This window comes from Pezoporus occidentalis, unplaced genomic scaffold (assembly GCF_034315485.1).
Source record: "Pezoporus occidentalis ecotype Australia unplaced genomic scaffold, CSIRO_AGI_Poc_V1 ctg307, whole genome shotgun sequence".
Lineage (NCBI taxonomy): Eukaryota > Metazoa > Chordata > Aves > Psittaciformes > Psittacidae > Pezoporus > Pezoporus occidentalis.
In genome coordinates this window covers 5,917-27,500 of record NW_026915019.1, presented here as the reverse complement: position 1 = coordinate 27,500, position 21,584 = coordinate 5,917, and the positions used below count along the sequence as shown (strand labels likewise).

Sequence of the window (21,584 nt, the reverse complement as noted above, 5' to 3'; positions counted from 1 at the left end):
CTGCTGTGTTACCTGCAATATCCAGTAAACCTTTGGAATAAATTTTCTGCCTGTTCTCACCTGTATTTGTCAGAAATTATTCCTTGTATCCAGCAGAGCAAGGCTAAAGCTTTATTGCAGTAGCCCTTCAAACCCAGCAGGCTCCAGTTGGTCAATGCATTATCCCATAGTCATTTCCCAGCATACTTCTGTCCCTGTCCAGCAGGACAAGTGAAATGAAAGTATTTCAGCACCAGAAGGTGGCACAAATGGCTCAGTTTAGGAATTGTGCTCACGCACAGAAGACTGAAAAGCCTGCTTGAAAACATTTTTTCTCTTTTCCATATGGTCTGAGTATTGATTTATCTTTTAAATTCCTTGCAGACCAAGGAATTATTAATATTTCATATTCCAATGTTCTCATAACTTCACCTTCACACAATTACTCAAGCATTTAGGAAAATAAATATGTAATAGAAACACCCTGTTCTGCATGAAAATACTCCAATACCCTTTCCTAGTTCAAATGAGAAAGATGCTACAACACAGGCCAAGATCTCTGTAGCACTTGCCCTTTCTCAGCGAGGTCAGACAAGCTATGTCCCTGCTCCTGAATTTGATCTAACTGAACATTGCTTTGCAAACAGGTTCCAACTTGCCTTTACAGAAATTTAGGTAGAACCAAGCACAGAGATCCACACAACGTTCTATGTCTGCTCTAGCACCATTTCCATGGTGCATTGCTATTGCACCTGGTGCTCAAATCTCACCTGGCCTTAGAGGAACAAAATCATCCACCCATGACATGGCTGTAACAGCCACTTCTGCTTGGGTTTGCCTGAGAACTTGGCCATGGTCTTCTTCAGACTGCACAGAGATCTGACATTTCATGACCTCTGATGGTTTAGGGTAAGTTTCACGCCTCAACAGCTTGGGTAACAGGTACTTGAGTGGGCCATGGGGACATGTCCATGATGCCTGCATACACGCTTCTGGTGCTTCAAGGAACTTAGATTTGCACCTGTAAGGCAACTATTACTTAAAAATATGCATCTTAACTGCTGAATTACCTTTATTTCTCCCCTCTGTGCTCCCTTGCCCATAATTATTTTCTAGGCAAGACTATAATAGACTGCATATTCGAAAAAACCCTTGGCCCAAACCACAATATCTTCAGTTATGACTTTCAGTTATTGTCACTTTTAAATCACCATCATCTCAGACAATATCATTTTCCATGTTTGATTTATTCTATAATATTCAGAGGCACCATTTCTTGTATGGTGATTCTTTTCTTCTAACAGTGTTTATCTCACTATCTGCATCAGGTAGCTGATGCAAAGCACAGATACCATGTAAAAGAGACAAACTAACACAGGAGGGCAATTCCTCAGGCACAAGTCAGATTTTATTTACATTACTACAGTTTGAGCTTTAGTATTAAGCAGGACCCATTTGGAGAAGACCCAGCACTCTGCACAAGGGTAGACTGCACAGACACTGCACTGAGGCCATGAAGTCTACCCCTCACAGACCACTTATTTACATCTTTAGATTAAAAAAAATCTAAGGAATTAACTTGGAATCTTTTGTTTCAGCAACAAAAAAATCTGAGGTGCCTCCCAGGACCCCATAAGCAAATTCAAGTGTTTAGTTTGAGCTCTTACTTGGCAGTTCAAGGGATATTGCAGACATAAGTTCATCGTTTTGTTGAGGAACTGAGAAGCTATTAGGTGGGAAGGTTCCCATTTGTATTTTTCTAATCACAGCTCAAAGCTTAACCAAGTTGAACATCTGCTGTTCTGAAGCCGGAGGGATTTCAGTCTCTTGCAGAGATATTTTGGGGGGTTTTAATTTAAGTGAGAAGCTTAACTGCAACCTTAGATACATAAATATCATTTGCCATTTACCTCTACTTCTAACGTAATTCAACATTTCTCTAATAGAAGGAAACCCATATATATAATTCTCCTATTTCCTGTACAATTAACACACTGGCTATTGAAGCGGTTTTGTCAGATGCCAGATTTTTCATAATGGTCTATAAATTAGTAGGTTTTAAAGCCTTATGCTTTTCATAGCAATTTTCCCCCTATCTTAAGCTATATTAAGTCTTTTGGGGGATCTACTGCATCTTCTGGGGTAGTTCCCAACTCGTGTCCAGAGTTGTAGGGGAGCAGGCTCAGTTTCAGGTGCATAATTATGAAGAGAAGCTTCAGCACATAGAACCCCCCTGTACTGTCAGGGCTCTGAGGTCCCATCCTGCTCACTCCAGTGTGCTGACCTTCCTTAGGCAGGAGTGTGGGGTGTTCACAACAGGCCCTTCAACTCAAACTGTGGTCTCTGTTCTTTGAGCATTTCGACTGTGAAGGTGCTGACATATCAATCTCTTCTCTCTCAGGTACCTGAGATGGAGAGAGAAAGAGAGAGAAAAGGCATTTCAGCAACACAATCTTGCAAAACTTCAATCCAAACTCTAACAAGGCAAGTTGAATGGCTGAAAAACACTGTCACGAAAGCTTTTCCCATAGCAACTGCCATTCTCTATTTTTTTTCTATATATTTCCTGGCCACTTTGATTCAAAAAGAGGTTATCACATAGTCAGTTCCTAACAGATCCATGGCTGGTGCAGGCTCCCACTGCTTTTGTGCTCAAGACCCATATACCTGCTCAGAAACACCACTGTGTTTCTAATGTGTACTGGTTGTGCATTTCGAGCTACGACCACAAGAACTTGCAACATTTATCACAAGTCAGGTTTTAAAGAGACACTGAGAAATTAGCACTAAGCTCCCTTAAATGCTGTGCTGCCCAAGTCCAGGGAAATACACAGCAGCAAGTAGAAACCAAGGAACCAGTGTGAGGCTCAGAAAATAAACCAAGTAAAAATAAAAGTGACACTGAAAGCCAGAATCTGCTGGAACAATCACCCCTTAAATGGGTGGTCAGTATTTATTCTTCAGTCTTTAACAGCAGCATCTCATCTGGTTATGAAGAATATGTAAAAGAGGATAAATCCCACCAAGCCTCACTTAAGTAATTGCAGCACTGTGACTCTGCTACAGAAACCCATTCCCTTCTCGAGCCAACCCCTAATTGTGAATATTCTCCCAGCTTCAAAGTGACCCCACTTTTCCTTCTATTTGCCTTGAAATTGTCTGTTGAATCTCCTGTTGTTCTTCTTCATTTATTCTATGCAGAATCGATTCCAAAAAGGGAAGATGAAACTGAATATATTGAGCAACCTAGCAAGAAGACAAGAAATGCACATTAGCAACCACACTAACTGGGAAAAATGCTGGGAGCTACTAGAAGTGGTGGGATACGTACATCACTGCTGATCTCTTCTACATCTCTGTCCATGAGGAAGAACTTGGCAATCTTCTCTGAGGGACCCTGCAGCAGTCTGTGCAGTAAGGGGACATCCCCACTCCTCAGTTGCTTCTTTTCTGGGATTCGAGAGAAACATGGTGATGCACAGAACACACAACAGCACCTCACACAACCAGTAGCCTTTTTTCTTGACAAAGGCCCTGAATTCAATCGACGTGCAATTATTAGATAACAAACAAGGCTCCAACACATGTTAGGAGGCGGATGCGGCACCTCACTTATGCTATGCATGGTCAAAGAAATAGGTAGATATACAACAGAAAGGACCTGTGATTTAGGTAGCCACGTAAGCATGATCCAGGCCCACCAGCTTGACCCAAACTCCCTAAAACAAAACTGACTTCACATATTTCAAACATAATTTCAGCTTCATATTCTGACATCTAAGATACATGCCCATCAGTTCTCTCTCTCATTCTTTCAGGTATTCCTTTTAATAAGGATCAAATTTCCTAAAGCAAGAGTATGTTGCAGAAGTAAACATTTTCCACCAAAAAAAAGGTCATTTTAACTAGACATCCAAAACTATCCACTAAAGTATCCCGCATGCCATGGCTGTCACTGTTCAGAACAATGGTCACGGCAGCAAAGCTTTTTAACATGGCCTTGAGAACACCAAAGGCCTGTTTAGCCTTCCATAACCAACTACACCAGCCCACAGTTACTCAGATTCTCCCCTCCACCGGAAGGCCACACATCCCTAAGGGGTCTCCAGAAGAGCCATGATGCCACACAGCTTTCACACTGTCCAAAATAGGACAGATGCCCGGGATGAACCCTGTTACTCCAAGTCCAGTCATCTGCACACACACACACGAAGGGTCACTAGAGATGAAGGGATCGCGCAGCAGTGTCCATCTTACCTCCAGACGCGTGGATAATATAAAGTGCAAATTCATGGGGGCTGTTTTCTATCTGTGAAACAGAAAGAGATGAGATCTTAGGAAGTTCTTCCTTGTGAGTGTGGTGAGGCACTGGCACGGGTTGTCCAGAGAAGCTGTGGCTGCCCCATCCCTGGCAGTGTTCACACTGACCCATTTCACTGTCAGCAGACACTCTATGCTTCTCAACTCAGGTATTTAAACCAAAACCCTGGGATCCACTTGCCCATACAACCACATTCAGCAAAAGGCAGCCCTTTTGAACAATTACTTTTCAACTAATCTCTTAACTTCACAACCTGCTCTGTAATTCCATTCCTTGTGTTATTCAGAGAAGTCAACTTCTCTTTTTAGTATCACACCACAAAGTCTTACTAAATGTATGAAGCCATTCTGTCACAGCAAAGTGTTCAGGCAAGTTATAATAAAACAAGGTAGTTTCAGACAGCCTGGCACTGATCTTGAGCACAACTTTTAACTCTGACTGTCTGGAGCTTTCCATGTGCCCGGATCTAACAGGGCCCATCTCTCAGACCCTTGGGGTTAGAGCAGAATTCCCAGCTGTTTTGAGCACAACACAATGGGCAGGGCCTGTCACTAGAGGGAAGCATGGCCATGGGCATTACACAAACCCATCTGTGCTAGGAAAGGCTCCAAGTGCAGCTGGGTTTTCCTCTCCTGGGCCTCAGTTCAGAGAGAAGTGGCTCTTACCTTAAACTTCTGAAGCAGTTGTTCTATTACTTGTCTTGTTCTCATCTGGCTGTTGATTCTTATTTTGGTTTCTGATCCAAAAGCTGGAGTAAAAACTGACGTCTAGGAACAAAACCAGCAGCAAAAGGGCATGAGCATGAGGTCCACTGAACACAGCGGCAAGGACCACAAAGGATGTGAACCAGCACAGCTCTAAGACAAAGCAGGCTGTCAAGTGTGGCTGAGTGAGCTGGGCTTGTTCAGCCTGGAGAAGAGAAGGCTCTGGGGAGACTTAGAGCAGCTCCCAGTGCCTAAAGGGGCTACAAGAAACCTGGAGAGTGGCTTTGGACAAGGGCCTGTAGGGACAGGACAAGGGGGAATGGCTTTAACCTGACAGAGGGGAGACTGAGATGAAACCTTAGGAAGGAGCTCTTCCCTGTGAGGGTGGTGAGGCCCTGGCACAGGTTGCCCAGAGAAGCTGTGGCTGCCCCATCCCTGGCAGTGCTCAAAGCCAGGTTGGACAGGGTTTGGAGCAACTTGGTCTAGTGGAAGACCTAGTGGAACTCCTGTGGCAAGGAGCTGGAACTGTGGGAGTTTAAAGGTCCCTTCCAACCACTCTGTGATCCTATGACAAAGCACAGGTCATGCTCAGGAGAGCACCCTTGGTACCAGGACTACTGTGGACCCCATCATGCAGGGTTGAGTTCAGAGCCCACCAACACCATCCTGGCCATACATGGGGCCGTTGGAGAGGTGCCCATCAGCTTAGGGGGCTCCAGCCACTTGCGGGGAATTTTGAGCTGTCCCAGTACCCAACCTCAGGTGATGGCAGCAAGCATTTGTACCTCATGATTATAGAAGTGGCCATTAATTGAAAACCTGTGAGTTTCTGCTTCTGCCCTGGCAATCGCAGGTAGCCAGGTCCTGCTCCGCAGAGCCACCACGGTGCTGCCAGCCCGGGACAGGGTGGCACAGTCCTGGTCCTGCTGGCTCCTGGGTGTCAGTGTGCGGCTTTCATAACAGGAATAACCTGGACAGAAAAACCCGATGAGCTGCTTTATCCCCACTGCCAGAACCCCACAGCTAGGAGCCTCTGGATGGTAGGTTTTCATTATTATCATCATCATCTTTATTATTATTAGCACAGCCCACTAGAAGTGGCCATTTGAAAGGATACTCGCACAGCAACCTTTTCACTAACCAGTCACACATCAGTGTTTCACTAGCATGGAATAGATGTTCAGAGACAAAGATAACCCTTTGCTGGCAGGGAAGGCCTAATGTGTCAGATTATATTTGCAGCCACAGAAAGAGTTTTTAGTGAACATAAGAGCACCAACACTAACTTTCCTCAAGGTTTGCCTTTTCTTCAGCAGATTTCAGCGTCTCCCCACTAATGTGATGGAGGTCATCAAATTCTCCCCAGCGTGTCATTCCCCTGAAATACAAAACATACATTTATAGTATGTTTTACTATGTAGTAATCTATGCAGTACAGATTACTATTCATTAACCAATTTATAGGAAAATATTAAAAATCCATTTCCTATATATATATATATATTTAAAACACACTCAACTAACTCCAATGAACATGCCAAGAAACAACGTGAGTTGTGTTCCCTGCATTTAAAGAGTCCATTTAAGATCAAATAGCCAAGCTGCTCTGCATACCTTCAAGCATGTCAGGACAGGTTCACGTTGTTCTGATCATGAATTAATATTTGCTTTAAGATTCAGATCTCCACCAGTCAGAAGTATTTTTAAGAAATAAAAGGCAAAGCATAACTCTAAATGCCAGACTGACCCCATTCTACAGGCCAGATGCACCCTGACCCAGTAGACCTGGTAAAGGGGAACCAAGAGAACCAGAACTGCCTCAGACTCGAGTTCCTCAATGGTTACTTCTGCCAGTTTACATCCCTCAACTTCCATAGCAAGAGACAGGCAACAAGACTGTCCCTGACTTTACTGGAAGCTCCACAGCTGCAAAGAAGGCAGAAGTAAATCCACAGTTCTAACATGTACCACATGGAACCTAAACCAAGGGATAATTAAGAAAATGAGCTCTGAAATACAGAATTTATCAGGGAGTTACTCAGGGTAAACATTGGCCCAGCCTCCATATTATACATTACTCAGCTTCAGCTCATCAGACAATTCAAAGCTCACCAACCAATGCTTGAGAAATACTGTTCAAAACAGAAAGAAGAAATACTCCGAGAACCTACATTAGTTTTTAAAGCTACAGCAAATGTAGCAGTAGTCCCATCAGTACAATGGACTTGATGGGCAATGCCAGAGGTAGGAGCCTGAAGGAGCAGCTGGTGGTGTGTGTTTCTGAGGACGTTTAACATCAGACTTTGCACAGACAAAGCCAGTATTCATTCCCTGGCTAGAGCTTTGGCCTAAGAGGCAACTCTTTCTCACCTGAGGTAACTTCCTCCACCTTCTCAACTGCTCTTCAGCTAAAAGCCAGGCAAAAATGCAAAAAAGGTGCACCTTTCTGCCCAGCAGAAGTTGCTGAAGGACCACCACAACCTTTGGGGAACCTGGGATACGCAGCCAGACACATCCATTGAACATGAGCTGTTTTTAAATACTACTATGCCTCTTTCTGATGGAGGTTAATTCATTACCTTTTACTAGGGAACAAACCCACATTCTCCAAAGACTTTAGGGTTACAAATGAGGGTATCTGCTTCTCATCCTGAATTTTTAATCGGATGGGATGTCGGATGCCCCAAAATATTGACAAGATTCCTTCAATAAATGGTTTGCTTCCTTCTCGCTGGGGAAAAGAAAAAAGGGAAGAAGAGTAATAATAATAATCAAGTGACAATCATTTATTTCCCCTCAAACTTAACAGAAAAATGGTGAAATCATTAAACCAAGAGGAATGCAGCTTGTGGAGGAGAAGCAAGTCCAGACCACTAAAACAGAGACTCTGTGGTATGAGAAATGATTCATGCTTCAAGCCCTCCTTCAGCTCCATAGAGGATGCATTTCTGGGGCTCAGCTTCCCAGCATTTTTCTGCACTAAAGGTTCACACTCCAGGAGAGAACATTAGTCTGTCCTTGATAGGGTGACAGTCATCCTACCACTATACACCAGGGGTTAAAGTGGAAGAGTGGGGGAATGCACCCCACAACATCTGCAGTACAACTCCCTACAATATCAGTGCCCATTAGAGTTTTTCCTGCTATTACATTGTGCTTACCTGAGTACGTGACAGTTGCAGGTTTTCTTGGTCAGAATAGTAAGAGTTATAAGTCTTCAGAAGTGAACTGAGTTGCTCTCTAAAACAAAATATCACAATGAAAAGAATCATGTTTTTAACATCCATATCACTGTAAAACCCCCTATCTCTTACCCACTGCCTCTTTGTTAATGATTAATACTTCATTTTCCAGAAGTAAATTTGTGTCAGGACACTGGGTTACTTTTAACCTGCCTCTTTACAGGCCAGATACACAGAGGAAATAAATCACTTGTGGTCTGCTGTGATGTTCATAACCCTGCCCCAGAATAACTTGTACTTTGGACTTCTGCTGCAGTCATGGAGGGAAGCAAACAGTAGCAACACTCCCATGCACCAGCATTGCAGATGACTGCAGTCAGGTTACCAGTTGTTTTCCCTGTATGAGGGCTCTCAGTAGGTTTTTGTATCTTTTTCAGATACATTTCTTATTTCAAAATACTTCTAATATGCCTAGACAAAGCATTTCAGTTTCCTTCTGCTTGAGAAATAACAGCTTGGCACTAAGTCTTTGCTCAGAAGAGAAAGGATGGAGTTGCAGAGAACCTCTGCCAACAAGCAAGGGTTATAATCCTGCCCATCATCTTTTATTTCAGAGATTAAGGATGCAATTACAAAAAGCAGAATAACATCCTGCTTTGAAAGTACTGCACTGAGTCAGGAAGGCAACATGAGGCACACTGGTGCTAGCAGTGTTTAAAATTCAGTATTTAAGAACCACCAGAGATAATTATGCCTGTCTCCACCATTGACAAACTCACATATAGCCCTTGTGAACAAGGCAAGGGGCAATAAATGCCATGTTGCACAGATACAGGCTCGGAGTGATTGCTTTGGCACTGATGCTGGGGAAAAGCACCTTCTGGCTACCACTAAGCAGCTGCTGGTCCCAAGCCAGCTGTGCCATGCTGAGATGGAACCAACACACAAGGAGAATATCCTCTTCAGGGCAAGGCTGCTTGAATTACAGCCCAAGGCCTGCTTTGGTCAAAGTACTCTGCTTTCTTCACACTACTTTTGGTGAAAGATAAACACCAAGTTGACAGTATCCAAAGAGTGTGGAAGTGATAAGTAGCATCAACCACAAAGGCAAAAAGCAAGTTGCGACTTGAGCTAGGGAGGACCAAGGCAGAATTAAGTAATATACAGAAACATAGAATAGTTAGGGTTGGAAAGGACCTTAAGATCATTCAGTTCCAACCCCCCTGCCACGGGCAGGGACACCTCACACTAAACCATGTCGCCCAAGGCTCTGTCCAACCTGGCCTTCAAAACCGCCAGGGATGGAGCATTCACAACTTCCCTGGGCAACCCATTCCAGTGCCTCACCACCCTCACAGTAAAGAACTTCTTCCTTATATCCAATCTAAACTTCCCCTGTTCAAGTTTTAACCCGTTACCCCTTGTCCTATCACTACAGTCCCTAATGAGGAGTCCCTCCCCAGCACCCCTATAGGCCCCCTTCAGATACTGGAAGGCTGCTATGAGGTCTCCATGCAGCCTTCTCTTCTCCAAGTTGAACAGCTCCAGATTTCTCAGCCTGTCTTCATACGGGAGGTGCTCCAGTCCCCTGATCATCCTCGTGGCCCTTCTCTGGACTTGTTCCAACAGTTCCATGTCCTTTTTATGTTGAGGACACCAGAACTGTACACAGTACTCCAAGTGGAGTCTCACGAGAGCAGAGTAGAGGGCCAGGATCACCTCCTTCGACCTGCTGGTCACGCTCCTTTTGATGCAGCCCAGGTTACATATTTCAGGACCATTGAGAATGAAACACTGTTACACCAATTAAACAGCAAAAATGATTTAGATTGTAATTCAAGAAAGCAACTTCTACCAGCAGAGATAAGTAAGCTTGGGAAACAATTGCATGGAAGCATCCAAATTCTTCCTCATGGACAATCTTCAAGCATCAACTGATATGACTAACAACAAAGCTGTTTAACATCCTGCCTTGCAGTGGGGAGTGAAAACACCGAGTGTGTTTGCAAATAATGACTCTTCTTTCCATGCTTTTGTCTAGCATGAGATACAAGGGCTGAACCATCGGCAGAACAGACAGCACTTGCAAAGTCTTCTTACAGCAAGTTGCACTGAGATCTAATGAAACTGTTCAAGATCCATGTACCATCAAAAGCGCTGTTACTGCTCCTACACAAAATTTCAGTAAAAAAAACAAACAAACAAACAAAACCCGAAACCACTCAAAACCAACCCCAAGAATTGACTTCTAGCACCATTACTGAAAATCAAATCACACCCGAGAAGGATACTCAGTAGAAAAAGCATTTTACTACTTCAACAGTCAGAGATCACCACAAACAAAGGAATAATGTGGTATGTGTAGGAATTTTTCACAGCTGTTTCCCTATAACAGCCATAACACACCCAAAACATGAGGAAGTGATCCATGGTGACAACAGCACCCTTATTAGAGATGACAAAGCTAAGAGCGATCCCTCCCCTAGGAATGGAATCAGTTTGTCCATCACAGCAAGCAGTTCAGAAAGATAACTTCAAGGATGAATGCCCAGCACATCTCCCTGATCAGATAGTGACTCAATTTAGTAAAACTGTTTAAATGGCTCTTCAGTTGACTCTGTAAACTTAAAAACAAACAAATAAAAAAAAAACAAACAAACAACCAAGCAAACAAAGTCAGTGAGTCAGGGGATCTCAACTATGATACCAAGAAACGGCTTTAAATTGACAGAGGGGAGATTGAGATGAGATCTTAGCAAGAAGTTCTCTACTGTGAAGGTGGTGAGGCCCTGGCACAGGGTGCCCAGAGGAGCAGTGGCTGCCCCATCCCTGGCAGTGCTCAAGGACAAGTTGAATGGGGCTTGGAGCAACCCGGTCTAGTGGAAGGTGTCCCTGCCTGTGGCAGGGGCTTGGAACTGGATGAGCTTTAATGACCCTCCTATCCCAAACCAGTCTGGGATTCTATGAAACCAGTGCAAGAGAACAGAAGGATGGATTACACAGAGAAACACAAGTAATTTTGGTTGGAAACTGCTATGTATGATTTTAAGTGTTCCAGTGAAAGTATGCTCTCTCAGGACTATCACTGTCTTACTCCAGCAGTGTACACCCTCTTCTGTATTTTATGACTGTGTTTCTCAGCCACCTCTTACCATAAATGCATACCCACAGCACCTGGACAATGCAGTATCTCTGCATAATGCTAAGCAGAACTTCACCACTGCATGTCTTTACTTAGGATACGGACCTGCAGCACCTGCTTCTTCCTTCAGGACTTATGAACGTAAAGCCAAGCAGAGTGCCAAGGTGGCTCAGATGGACATGGCTATGCTTGTGGTGGAGGGGTAGGCAGAGTGTGCCAGTCTAAAGTTTCCCCTTGCATTCCCTATCTTTGCTCCACTTAAACTGAACTTGGCAGTGTCCTCCTGCCTGATGAGCCTTTTTCCATGGTGAGAAGGGAAAAGATACTCAGGACTTTTACTTAGCAGGTAACATTAGAACAAAGGCTGCACCTTGAAACTCAACAAGGTTAACTGCATTTCCTTCTAACACATTGGATGTAAATTATTTACTGGAACTTACCATGACTCTCAAAAGATGTTTTCCAGTGGCTTTATCAACCAGACATGGGGCACCAAAACAGCATTTTCAACAATTACTTCAACTCTTAAACCCTAGTAATACAGCTGGTGAAAGCCTTTCTTCCTTTGAGCTGGAACAGCTCATTACAGGTTGTCTCATGAACTATGAGGATTGTATTCAGGTCATCCCACCAAAAGGGAAAGTTCTAATAGACATAGCTATGAATCAGATAGAAGCAAAATTGGGATCATATTGGCTAAAGGTAAACAAGATTAAGCATGTCTCTGCCTCATACACAGGCAAAATCCAGATGCTATGTGAGATTAACATGCAAGTAGGAGAGAGGGAGTTTTGTTTGACAGATGTTGTGACAGACCTGCTGATCCTGCTTGCGCAGTGCTTGAAACATAGGTCATCTTATACTTTGCAGCCTAGTATGCTTGGCAATCATTTTATTGATTACCAAGTTGTCATTTTCCAAGGTTTTTCCAAGTAGAAAGTTGGGATGATCAGTTTCCTGGAGACCCAGATCATACTCTGAGGCCCATTTATTACTTGTAAGCCATGCAAATAAAAAAAGCCTAAAGCAAATAAAAAAATCACAGGCTAAAAGCACTTAATGGTGTGGTAAGAGTTATCTCTGAAGCAGATTTCTGTTTCTCTCAAGATTTTTCCTTAGTTTCTGGTCTTGTCTAGAATAACTTCCCACTAAATGCCACAGGATTTTGGTCAGATAAATTTTTCAGGTTTCAGTCCTGCATTAGTGCACCCAACAGTGACAAACCACATGAGCCATTACAAAAGCCCTGAGGGAGAGATTTAACAGGATTCACTGACTTGTTTGACCTTGTGTAGTGGGGACAGGAGGAAAGGAAAGATTTTTCCTTCTTTTAACCCCAGAAATGAGTAACACATGCACCACCCTATTAGTTCCAGAAGCCTTTCTGTAACATATCTTTAATTACAAAGGCCCAGAGACTGCCCTAACCAGGGGGCATGTGGTCATCTCTGAAGAGTTAAGCTTGCCAGAAAGCCAAGGGCTCTGTGTTGCAAGACTGTTCCTCATAGCACAGCTCTGGGACAGCAGCCAAATCCAGCCATTTCTGGAAGCCTGAGCTAAGTAACTGGTAGAACTACCTAGAGACAAACCCAAAAAGGTAACATTTACTGCAGAATCATCACTTGGTTCAGTAACGAAGGCAGGATACAAAGGAGCTGTAAAGTCAAGAGCCCTAGTGGTAAAACCACAATATAGCCCAGATTATTTTTGCTTGAAATGCCAACACAGGACAGTTCACCTGTGCCTTCTCTCTCAGTTCCTAGACACTTATCCATGGATATTTATGGCAGTTATTCAGAAAGATAGTAGTTCAGCCAGCCAAATGCCCTGGCCACCTTTTTGATCCAGCCCTTGTGCAATTCCCAAACAGCAAGCTTGCCACATCAGCAAGATTCACACAATTCAACTGGAAGAGGCTTGATGTAACAGCCAACCAAAGGTACAGATGAGGGATGATAGTTTGGAAACAGCATTGGAACTGTATGCTCAAGTGCATACCGAATATGTCAATGATTCTGGAAACACTTGTTATTTGGTGGGTTTGGTCTGGTTTGCTTTTTTTTCCAAGGCAAAGCAGCTTCAGCCACACTTTAAACCATGACTAACAGAAGGGTCTCAGCCATGATTCACGTATCATTACTTGAACAGGCAGTAACAACTCAAGCACATTGGTTCACCTGGCACATTTCCAAATGATTTTATATGCCAAGTATATAAAAGTTCACACAGATTAATTACCTTTAACACAAAGTCACTATGTCCCAACAACGCTTTAAGAGGAGGAGGAGGATGCATTTACTGTATGCATGCTTTGGGCAAAGCTCTGACACACTTAAAAAGGGAGAAATTCACAGCACTACTTATGCCACATACAGAAGTGTCAGGATTCAGATGCAAATACCTATTACACTGTGAGAATATCTATTACAGGCCTCATCCCCAGGTGCGTGTGTACTTCGCTTCTTTGTGCAGGAATATTAGGAGAGGTGGAAATGAAGTAAGAGAACAGCCCCCTCATCAGCTCCTATGCTCTGGTCAACAGGGGAAAAGCTATTTCCCTACAAACGGGATGGACCTATACAGCAGAGAGCTCTGGGCTCATGGCAGCATTAGGAAAAATTCATGCCATCCAGACTTAACCAAGGGAAAGCATCCCATGAAAAACTGTTTGAATGCAATTCCAAGCTTTGTACAAGGAGGTTAAAGAACCACTTCACACAGAATAGAGCTGGGAGCCTGGCAGATCTTTTGCCAAGAAATCCCTCATCTGTAGCCACAGACTAAACCATGTGCCTCAAACAAGTAGAGCTCAAGTGAAACTCTGGAACTCATGTTCAGTTCTAACAGATTCCAAAAATAGGAAGGTCATCCTCGTTAATTTGGAATTTTACTTCAATATCCTCTAAATGTGCTGTTCTACATAAAAAAAAAAAATCTATAGACCAAGAGGTTTAATGCTCAATTCTTGAAAATCCTTATATAGGGCAACTTTGTTCTGGAGACACTTGACAGAATGCAAGTTCTAGGAATTGCTACCACTACAGGCTCAGCTCTCTAGAGGATTCCCTGTTAATGAAGAAATACAGAGTGATTTGAAAGAAAGCAGCCAAATCATTAAATGGTTTTGTTTTTTTTTTTTAATAGTTTACCTGGTTATGAACTTCTCCTCATTGATGGAAACAGAAGGTAGATGCTGTGCTTTCATAGTCACTTTCTTCATTTATTCCAAGGAGATGAATCTAAACAAAAGGTTAAAATAATAATTATAGCCACTAATGCCACTAAGAAAGATCAAGTGGCAAACACAACCACAAAGCCTTAGTTTGCCAAGTGAAACAGGATCAGACACTCAAGCTAAGGGTTAACTACACCGTATTTTGACCTCTTTGTGCTCAGCCCTAATACACATATATCCCACTCCTAGTAAAAAAAGCCATAGGCCATCCTCACCAAGTACATTACAGCACCTTAAACCATGTAATCCCAGACTGGCTTGGGTTGGAAAGAACCTTAAAACTCATATAGTTCCAACTCCCTGCCACAGGGAGGGACACTTTCCACTAGACTAGCCTTGAACACTGCCAGGGATGGGGCAGCCACAGCTCCTCTGGGCAACCTGTGCCAGTGCCTCACAGGGAAAGACTTTATCCAAGTACTACATATGCCAGGACTTTCTCAAGTAGTTTTAGGACCACTCCACAACTCCATGATGACACTTCACTCGTTAGCAGATGGGCTCCAACTACTGGGCATAATTCAGTAGTTAGTTACAGATAAAGCATTGCCCAGGGTCACCAAAAAAACCCTAAGTGAGTCAGCAAACCAGTCCTTAACCAGGGCTGTAGAGCTAGACAAGAGAAGAAGTGCTGATCGTCAGCAGTGTCCGGTAGCACACAAAGAAAGCAGCTGAGAGATTAAAGAGAGCATAAGGCTATAATTAAAGTGATGTAGCAATATAATCTACAGATCTCCATGTTGCAATTCCAGCACATTGTGTAGGCAGTGAGCCAGCCCCTTGAGACTCCAACAATGCATTCTTCAATAAGCTTAATTACGGAGTCTTGGCTGCCTTTATTCCCCCTCAGGTACTAGAAGAAAAGGCTGACTGAAGAAAGTAACTGAAGAGACTCAGACTTAAGACTGGCAACAGATACTGCACTAAAAAACTTAGTCTCAGCCCAAGACATGGCATCACACAGAAAGGCTGGAGGGTGGGGAGGGGAAAGAAATGGACTCCATGGAAAACAGCAACATCTCTAAAGGCTGCACTGGAAGTAGATCTTTCATTTCTCGATATTAATTGTATTTCTTAATGCAAGAAATACTTGCATTCAAAATTCACTTAACCGCAGTTGATGTCCTTTCTCCCTCATGCTCTGGACTTGAGCCCAATTTCAGACTGTGTGGACAGAGTCTGGTGTAACACCTCTGAAAAGCAGTTTATTGTCTACAGTAGTAATACCAAGTAGCCTTTGGGAAATCAATTTAGAAAAGAAATCCAAGCTTGGAAGTCTCATTGCTAGCTAAAGAGTAAGTGCCTAGCTTCTATTCAAGTGATCCTACATTACTGAGCTCCTGGTTTAGAAGTTCCCTGAAGTTTTCATAGTCATACAAGAATAACTTCTAAAATAAATGTGGACAAACAAGAAATTGTGTAAAAACACAGTACCGTCACCCTACACAACATCTAGGACATCTTTTCACAACCTCTAAACCCAGAGTGCACTAGCAAACTGAGCTTTATGCGAGCAGCTGGGGTTTCTAGCAGCACTGTATCAGTAGCTCACCAACAGAAGCAGGAGGGATCCCACATCTCATTGTCCTTTGGGTGACATCCATCACAGCAGAAACACACCTAGAGGCCAGATAACCCCAGGGACTTCTGTACAGCCAAGAGTTTGTACAGAAAGAAGAGAACACTGTATATAATCAATATAAGCTTGCTCTTTCTTTGCCTCTGAAGTAAGCTGAGTTCAGAAACCACTGGACACCTCTTGAAATCTGTTTTTAGGTAATTTACAAATACCTCCATCTGAATCAACTGCCTATGACACAGTATTTCAGACCAAATTTAAATGATGCAGAGGAACTGATGTACATTGGCACCTGGACAACTGGATGTACACTTTAGCTTCCTACCATCCATCAGGAATCAACATGTTAAGAACAGCAATAATCAAGTTACCAGTACCACTGGTAGAGCAGCAACTCCAGCAACCTCCTGCACTACTTCATCGCTGGTGGTAGCATTGTTTTCAGTACAGTCTGACCTTCAACAGATTCATATGAAAGAAAAGCTCAGACTGAGAGGTGACCTTTACACAAAAGATGATAATCACTGACCTGTTTTATTGCAGGGAATGACTTTCGCTAAATTATTTGCCTTAAACTTGGGCATATCTTAAATCAGCTTTAAAATGGCTTAAAAGCCGCCATTAAAATGCTGACACTAAAACAAACTGGAACAGTAGTTGGTGATGGGAACAATTCCTCACCATGCCTCCCCCTTTTCCTTCCATCAGTGCCCAGACAAAGAGTGGCCTCTTCTATAGCTGGTGCAAAGCACAAAAAGCTCATTACAGTGACGTGACCAGTTCTGCTCAGAGTTGTACAAAACATTTCCACACCACCAGCTCACCCTAGAGATAAAACACTCTATGTACCCTTCCTAGAAGCTCACACATCTCACAGCCCTCATTTTTGGTTAACCCAGAAACCTGCAGGTTGGGAACATGCAGCGACTTCCCCAGCACAACTACTGGACACCACAAATGACAGTATATTTACATTAGTGCTCTTTAAATTCCTGTCACATATTCTATCACCTCCTGGCATTTTCTTGTCTTCCATGTTACTCTCCTGCGATTCTTTTGATGAAGCAAACAGAAGTGAAATGGTTTTTTTTTTCCACTGCTCTCTATCATTTAAACTAACAAAAATAGGCTGATTTTCCAGTTCTTCCAATGATACATGGTTCAGGCCACCTATTTGTCTATTCAAAGCAGTCTCCTACCTTGCTTAGTGTTAGACAAGTGTCTTCATCATTATATTAAACTGGACTAGAACCACAGAATCCCCCCTCAGATAGGCAAGAACTTAAAGAAGCTAAGACTAACCTCCTGGCCTGAGACTTCACTAAGAAACTTAAAGCTCCAGGGAAGAGTGAAGCCTAAAATACTTTTGAAAGGAGAGAAAGAAGCAGAAGGGAAAGACAGGAGTAAATGAGAAGTGGGGCAGATAGAAAATGAGCAATTCCAGAGGAAGACTGTTAGTGGAGAGGCAGATGAGAGGACTTGTTTCATTTCAGTAAGTACAGTGATCTTGAAGTTATTTGCTTAAGGGGACAGCAGAGGGACAGGACAACCAAGGAATGACAAAGTAAAGGTAACAGCAAACTGCCACACTGATTTTTACACAATGACAGAAGGAAGCAACTGTAGAGAGGAGGGCTGGAAGGAGAGGGACACCCTACATCCAGAGCTGAGCCCAGCAGGAGCAGGAAAGCAACACTTTAATTTGTACATAAGAGCCTGGATGTGCTTTTTGGCACATCTCTATACTATATTATTGCCAAGCAAGCAGTGAACTACACACAGCTCACACCAGTCTTAACAACAACTAAATGCACAAATCTCCCCCAAAGATCCCTAGGCATATTGACCCAGTGCTTCCCCAAGCTGTCATAAAACCACAGGAAGTCAGAATAGGGTGAACCTTCTCCCTTTTGTGTGTAGAAACCCCAAGGCTCAGTTTTCTTTACTCATACATACACATGTACAGCATAGTGAGCTTGGCACTGTAGTCACAATAGCACCTATACCCAAGTCATGTTTCGGGCTCAGAAGCGTCTGGTATTCAGCCAAATTTTGGACCAGATAAAACCAAGTTAAGGATTTATTCACACACATGAGAAATGAAGCATCAGCAGAATATTCTTCCTCATCTTTACCTAGTCACACATTGTATTAGCCTTCATGTTGTTTCTTTTTTAAGTTCCGTCCGTGTCCACACCAGTAAAAGCAAAGGTCTAACCAAAAGAAAGCACTTAGTCCAAACACTTGCATTTTTCCTTACTGAAAACAAGGGTTTCTTTGGGTTTTTTGTCTTGCAGACTCCTTTACTGTTAAAAACTAATTGCTGCAGTACAGAGGAGTAACAGCGTGGCTTGAGTACAAAACACAGCTGTCCCCCTGCTCAGGCAGGATCAGAACAGGCTTTGGTGGCTGAAACCAGAAGTAAGTCAGCGTTAATCAGTGAAGACGGCCCCCTAACTGAGTGGAGGGACAAGACACACAAGCTCCCTCCCTTCACACAAGAAGAAAGCAGGGATTGTACCAAGTCTATTCCCAACACTAAGTAATCCACAATTATGAAGAGAAGTTACTTTTATTTTTTTTTCCAGGTCCCTCAGGAACAATGGTTTTTACTTGCCAAAAAGGGCAGACAAGGTCAGTAATGTAACCTTTGCAATCACACTGAATGAGGAGCAGCAGAGGCTTGTGCCCATGAACACGCTGATCAACAGCGGCAGCACTTCCTATTCCTGTTTCAATCACAACTGATTCACACAAACCACCTCAACTTCAACAGCTTCTGACCAAATATTTCTCCCTCCCTCCAGCACCCCAACCACCCAGAATGAATTCAGCTGGAGTTCTGGGTGACTGCAAAGGACCTTACTTCCCACTGACACCGCACTTTGCGCAGCAAGCAGAACAGCTCCAGCGTTACACAGCACTTACCTGCACACAGGGTCAGAGCAGAAGCAGAGGAGGAGTTTCACATACCTTGCACTGAGCTCTGGAGAGGCATGACAGCAGCACACTGCTGACAGCTACCTCTGCCACTTCAGGAAACCCACAGAGCTCTCAATTACTGTTTTGCTTCACAAACTGGGAGTGCTGGGAACCCAAGACACTCCCCGCACCTCAGAGCATGTCGGGAATATTTACCTACCCACCTGCCTCCCTCTCCCTCCACCACGCAGCCGACAGGAGCTCTCTTAGTCATGGTTACACCTATGAAGAGGCTCTGGTTAACACTTTAATCTCTAACTTCATAGTGAGCGGCAACCTGCTGACTCCTGGTAATTATTTGCCAACAGGGCGTACCCTGAAACATCCTGTGCTGGAAGAAGCACTGTTAGGCTTTAACCTCTTCTCTGTTTAGCAATCCATACGATAAAGTCAATTTCCTTCTCCAGATAAATGCTAATCTTTGGTGGAATAGCCAAGCCACACAATCACATCATGCTCAAGTAGAGACCTATGGATTTATAACGTAATAGAAATGGTGACAACACAGCTTCATCATTTAATCACATCCAGCTGAATAATCAAATCTTTGCTTAACTGTAAAATAGCCTTATGGATATTACTCTGTGGGCAAGAGCTGTGTCTGTAAGAGAACACACTGATGCTCAGCAGCTAATTGTATAAACAGATGTTTAAGCCGTAAAAAAAAATTTGAACCAACACACACCTTCTGAGCAAATTCTGTTTGCCCATCCATTTATAGCAAGAGATTTATTCACAAGATCAAGCCTAAAACTGGAAGTCACTGGGCCACAGAGAGAAGAGCACAAAAAATCCTGAGCCCCGAATAGCCTTCATACTCATCTTACGGCTCTGGGATTTAGATCAAGTACTTCTGCCTTTATATAGTGGTGGACTTGGCAGTCCTGGGGGAATGGTTGGATTTGATGATCTTACAGGTCTTTTCCAACCCAGTTGATTCAATGATTGTATGTTAGAGAGGCAGAACAGACTCATGAAAGTTTGATTCCTGCTCACATCTGTACCCCCCCGGGCACTCCTTTCCAGAGCTTGTGCACACAACACAACATACTTGGTATTTGAGATTATAGTTTATGCTGCATTTTCTAGCTCAGCACCTGAAAAATAGTCAAACAAGGGTTTCACTGGTGTATATATAGCATTGAAAAGTCTCTCACACCACAGGAAGGAGCCAACACACCAGATTTTTGCTCAATTCACAACAGCACAGAAGCTCCATGTTGTGGTAGACTTGGAACTTCACACCAAGCTCAACCCCTGGAGCTGCCCCATCTCTTGTGCAGTTGTTTAACAGAAATCCATACAACACCCCAACTTGCTTAAAACCAGAGGTTTGATTTTCTTCTGGCACAGCTTCAGACTCTGCCTGATCCTCTTGGGATCAGAGAGCAAGCACAGCCTGGCACCTGCAAGTCTCCAAAGCAAGATAACATTGGATCTCTGACAGGCACATGCCATGCCACTAGACACTTCCACTGTTGGGTACCAGGAGGTATCCAAGTATTTCTAGATCTGAAGACAATAATGTTAGCTTACAACAGGGCAATGACACTTAACCCTGCAGTGTAACCCAGGCTTCATCCTGACTCCCAGCTTGTAAGGTTTTATTTGGGTTTTTGTTTTTTTGTTTTTTGTTTTTTTTTTAAGATACATTTAAGTTTTTCTGAATAAATTTTCAAGTTTAGAAGCAAGTTTTGGAAACCCAATACTTAAATTACTTTGACACATGCAAAGATCTCTCTGTAAGAAATTAATACAATAAAGCAACTAAAAACCTAATTTGAATAAAGGACTAGAGTTCACACTTCCAGTTAAGCCAGGCTTATTAAAAATGGCTGTTTGTTTCTCTCCCACTTAACTAATCCCACCAACAGTCTAGTTGTGAGGGGAAAAAAGCTTTAGGGACACATACAGGAATTAGTTCACTGTAAGCTCCAAGAAAGAGACTGCTCCTATTCCTTTCACAGGAAAGGAATAATCAATGCACACAGAGGTTTGTGGTTTGTTTTTTTTTTGTTTGTTTTTTATCTAGCATAACAGTTTACATTTCCTGGAAATCTAAGAACAAGCCAAAACATGGCTATACTGTTTCCCCCTTCAAATGCAAGGGTAACAATGATTTCTTCAGCACAGGCAGGGAACATGCTGCTTTGAGTCTTTATAGACTGTATTAGATTTCTGGCTCCTTGCATGACGAACATTCAAATCATTTTAAGTTAATTAAGAATTGGAAGTTTGAGGTCAGCTGTTTAATAACTTGGCCTCAAATCATTAACAAACAGACTGCTGGAGCTAAAAAGATCTCAAATGGGTGAAACTAAGACTCCTGCTCTATTTTTGTAGTACACAGTCACAAGAAGCAGTCTAGCCATTGTGAGATCCTACATGGCTGCTGGACTCCAGTGGAAGTGTTCTGATAAACACAACAGGATACATGAGCTCACAACAGATTGCTGTGCT

At 43.0% G+C, this 21,584-nt stretch overlaps 1 protein-coding gene across 3 annotated transcripts; it reads right to left on the bottom strand.

Moving 5' to 3' along the window:
- Window positions 1–1,369: 1,369 nt before the first annotated feature.
- RASSF6 (Ras association domain family member 6) lies at window positions 1,370–19,269 on the bottom strand. Of its 3 annotated transcripts, XM_062627775.1 has the most exons (12): window positions 19,116–19,266; window positions 15,293–15,416; window positions 14,478–14,567; window positions 8,166–8,244; window positions 7,584–7,735; window positions 6,291–6,382; window positions 5,790–5,974; window positions 4,966–5,067; window positions 4,237–4,288; window positions 3,311–3,429; window positions 3,128–3,225; window positions 1,370–2,384 (listed from the first exon to the last, which is right to left on the bottom strand). In XM_062627775.1, exons 3-12 carry the CDS (start codon window positions 14,546–14,548, stop codon window positions 2,309–2,311), a joined length of 1,026 nt encoding a protein of 341 aa, XP_062483759.1. In that variant the 5' UTR covers window positions 14,549–14,567; window positions 15,293–15,416; window positions 19,116–19,266; the 3' UTR covers window positions 1,370–2,308. The 3 variants fall into 3 exon arrangements, with proteins under 3 accessions (XP_062483759.1, XP_062483757.1, XP_062483758.1); XM_062627773.1 differs by lacking the exon at window positions 15,293–15,416 and having other exon boundaries at window positions 19,071–19,269; XM_062627774.1 differs by lacking the exon at window positions 15,293–15,416 and having other exon boundaries at window positions 19,116–19,263.
- Window positions 19,270–21,584: the final 2,315 nt, after the last annotated feature.

Bases quoted from the DNA above. Each gene is read 5' to 3' on its own strand.
- RASSF6 (XM_062627773.1), bottom strand. From the start codon at position 14,548: ATGAAGAAAGTGACTATGAAAGCACAGCATCTACCTTCTGTTTCCATC. The intron at 6,383-7,583 runs GTAATGAATTAA...TTTGTATTTCAG, and splicing joins GGTTTGTTCCCTAGTAAAAG to GGGAATGACACGCTGGGGAG. The intron at 3,226-3,310 runs GTACGTATCCCA...TCTTCTTGCTAG, and splicing joins TAGAAGAGATCAGCAGTGAT to GTTGCTCAATATATTCAGTT.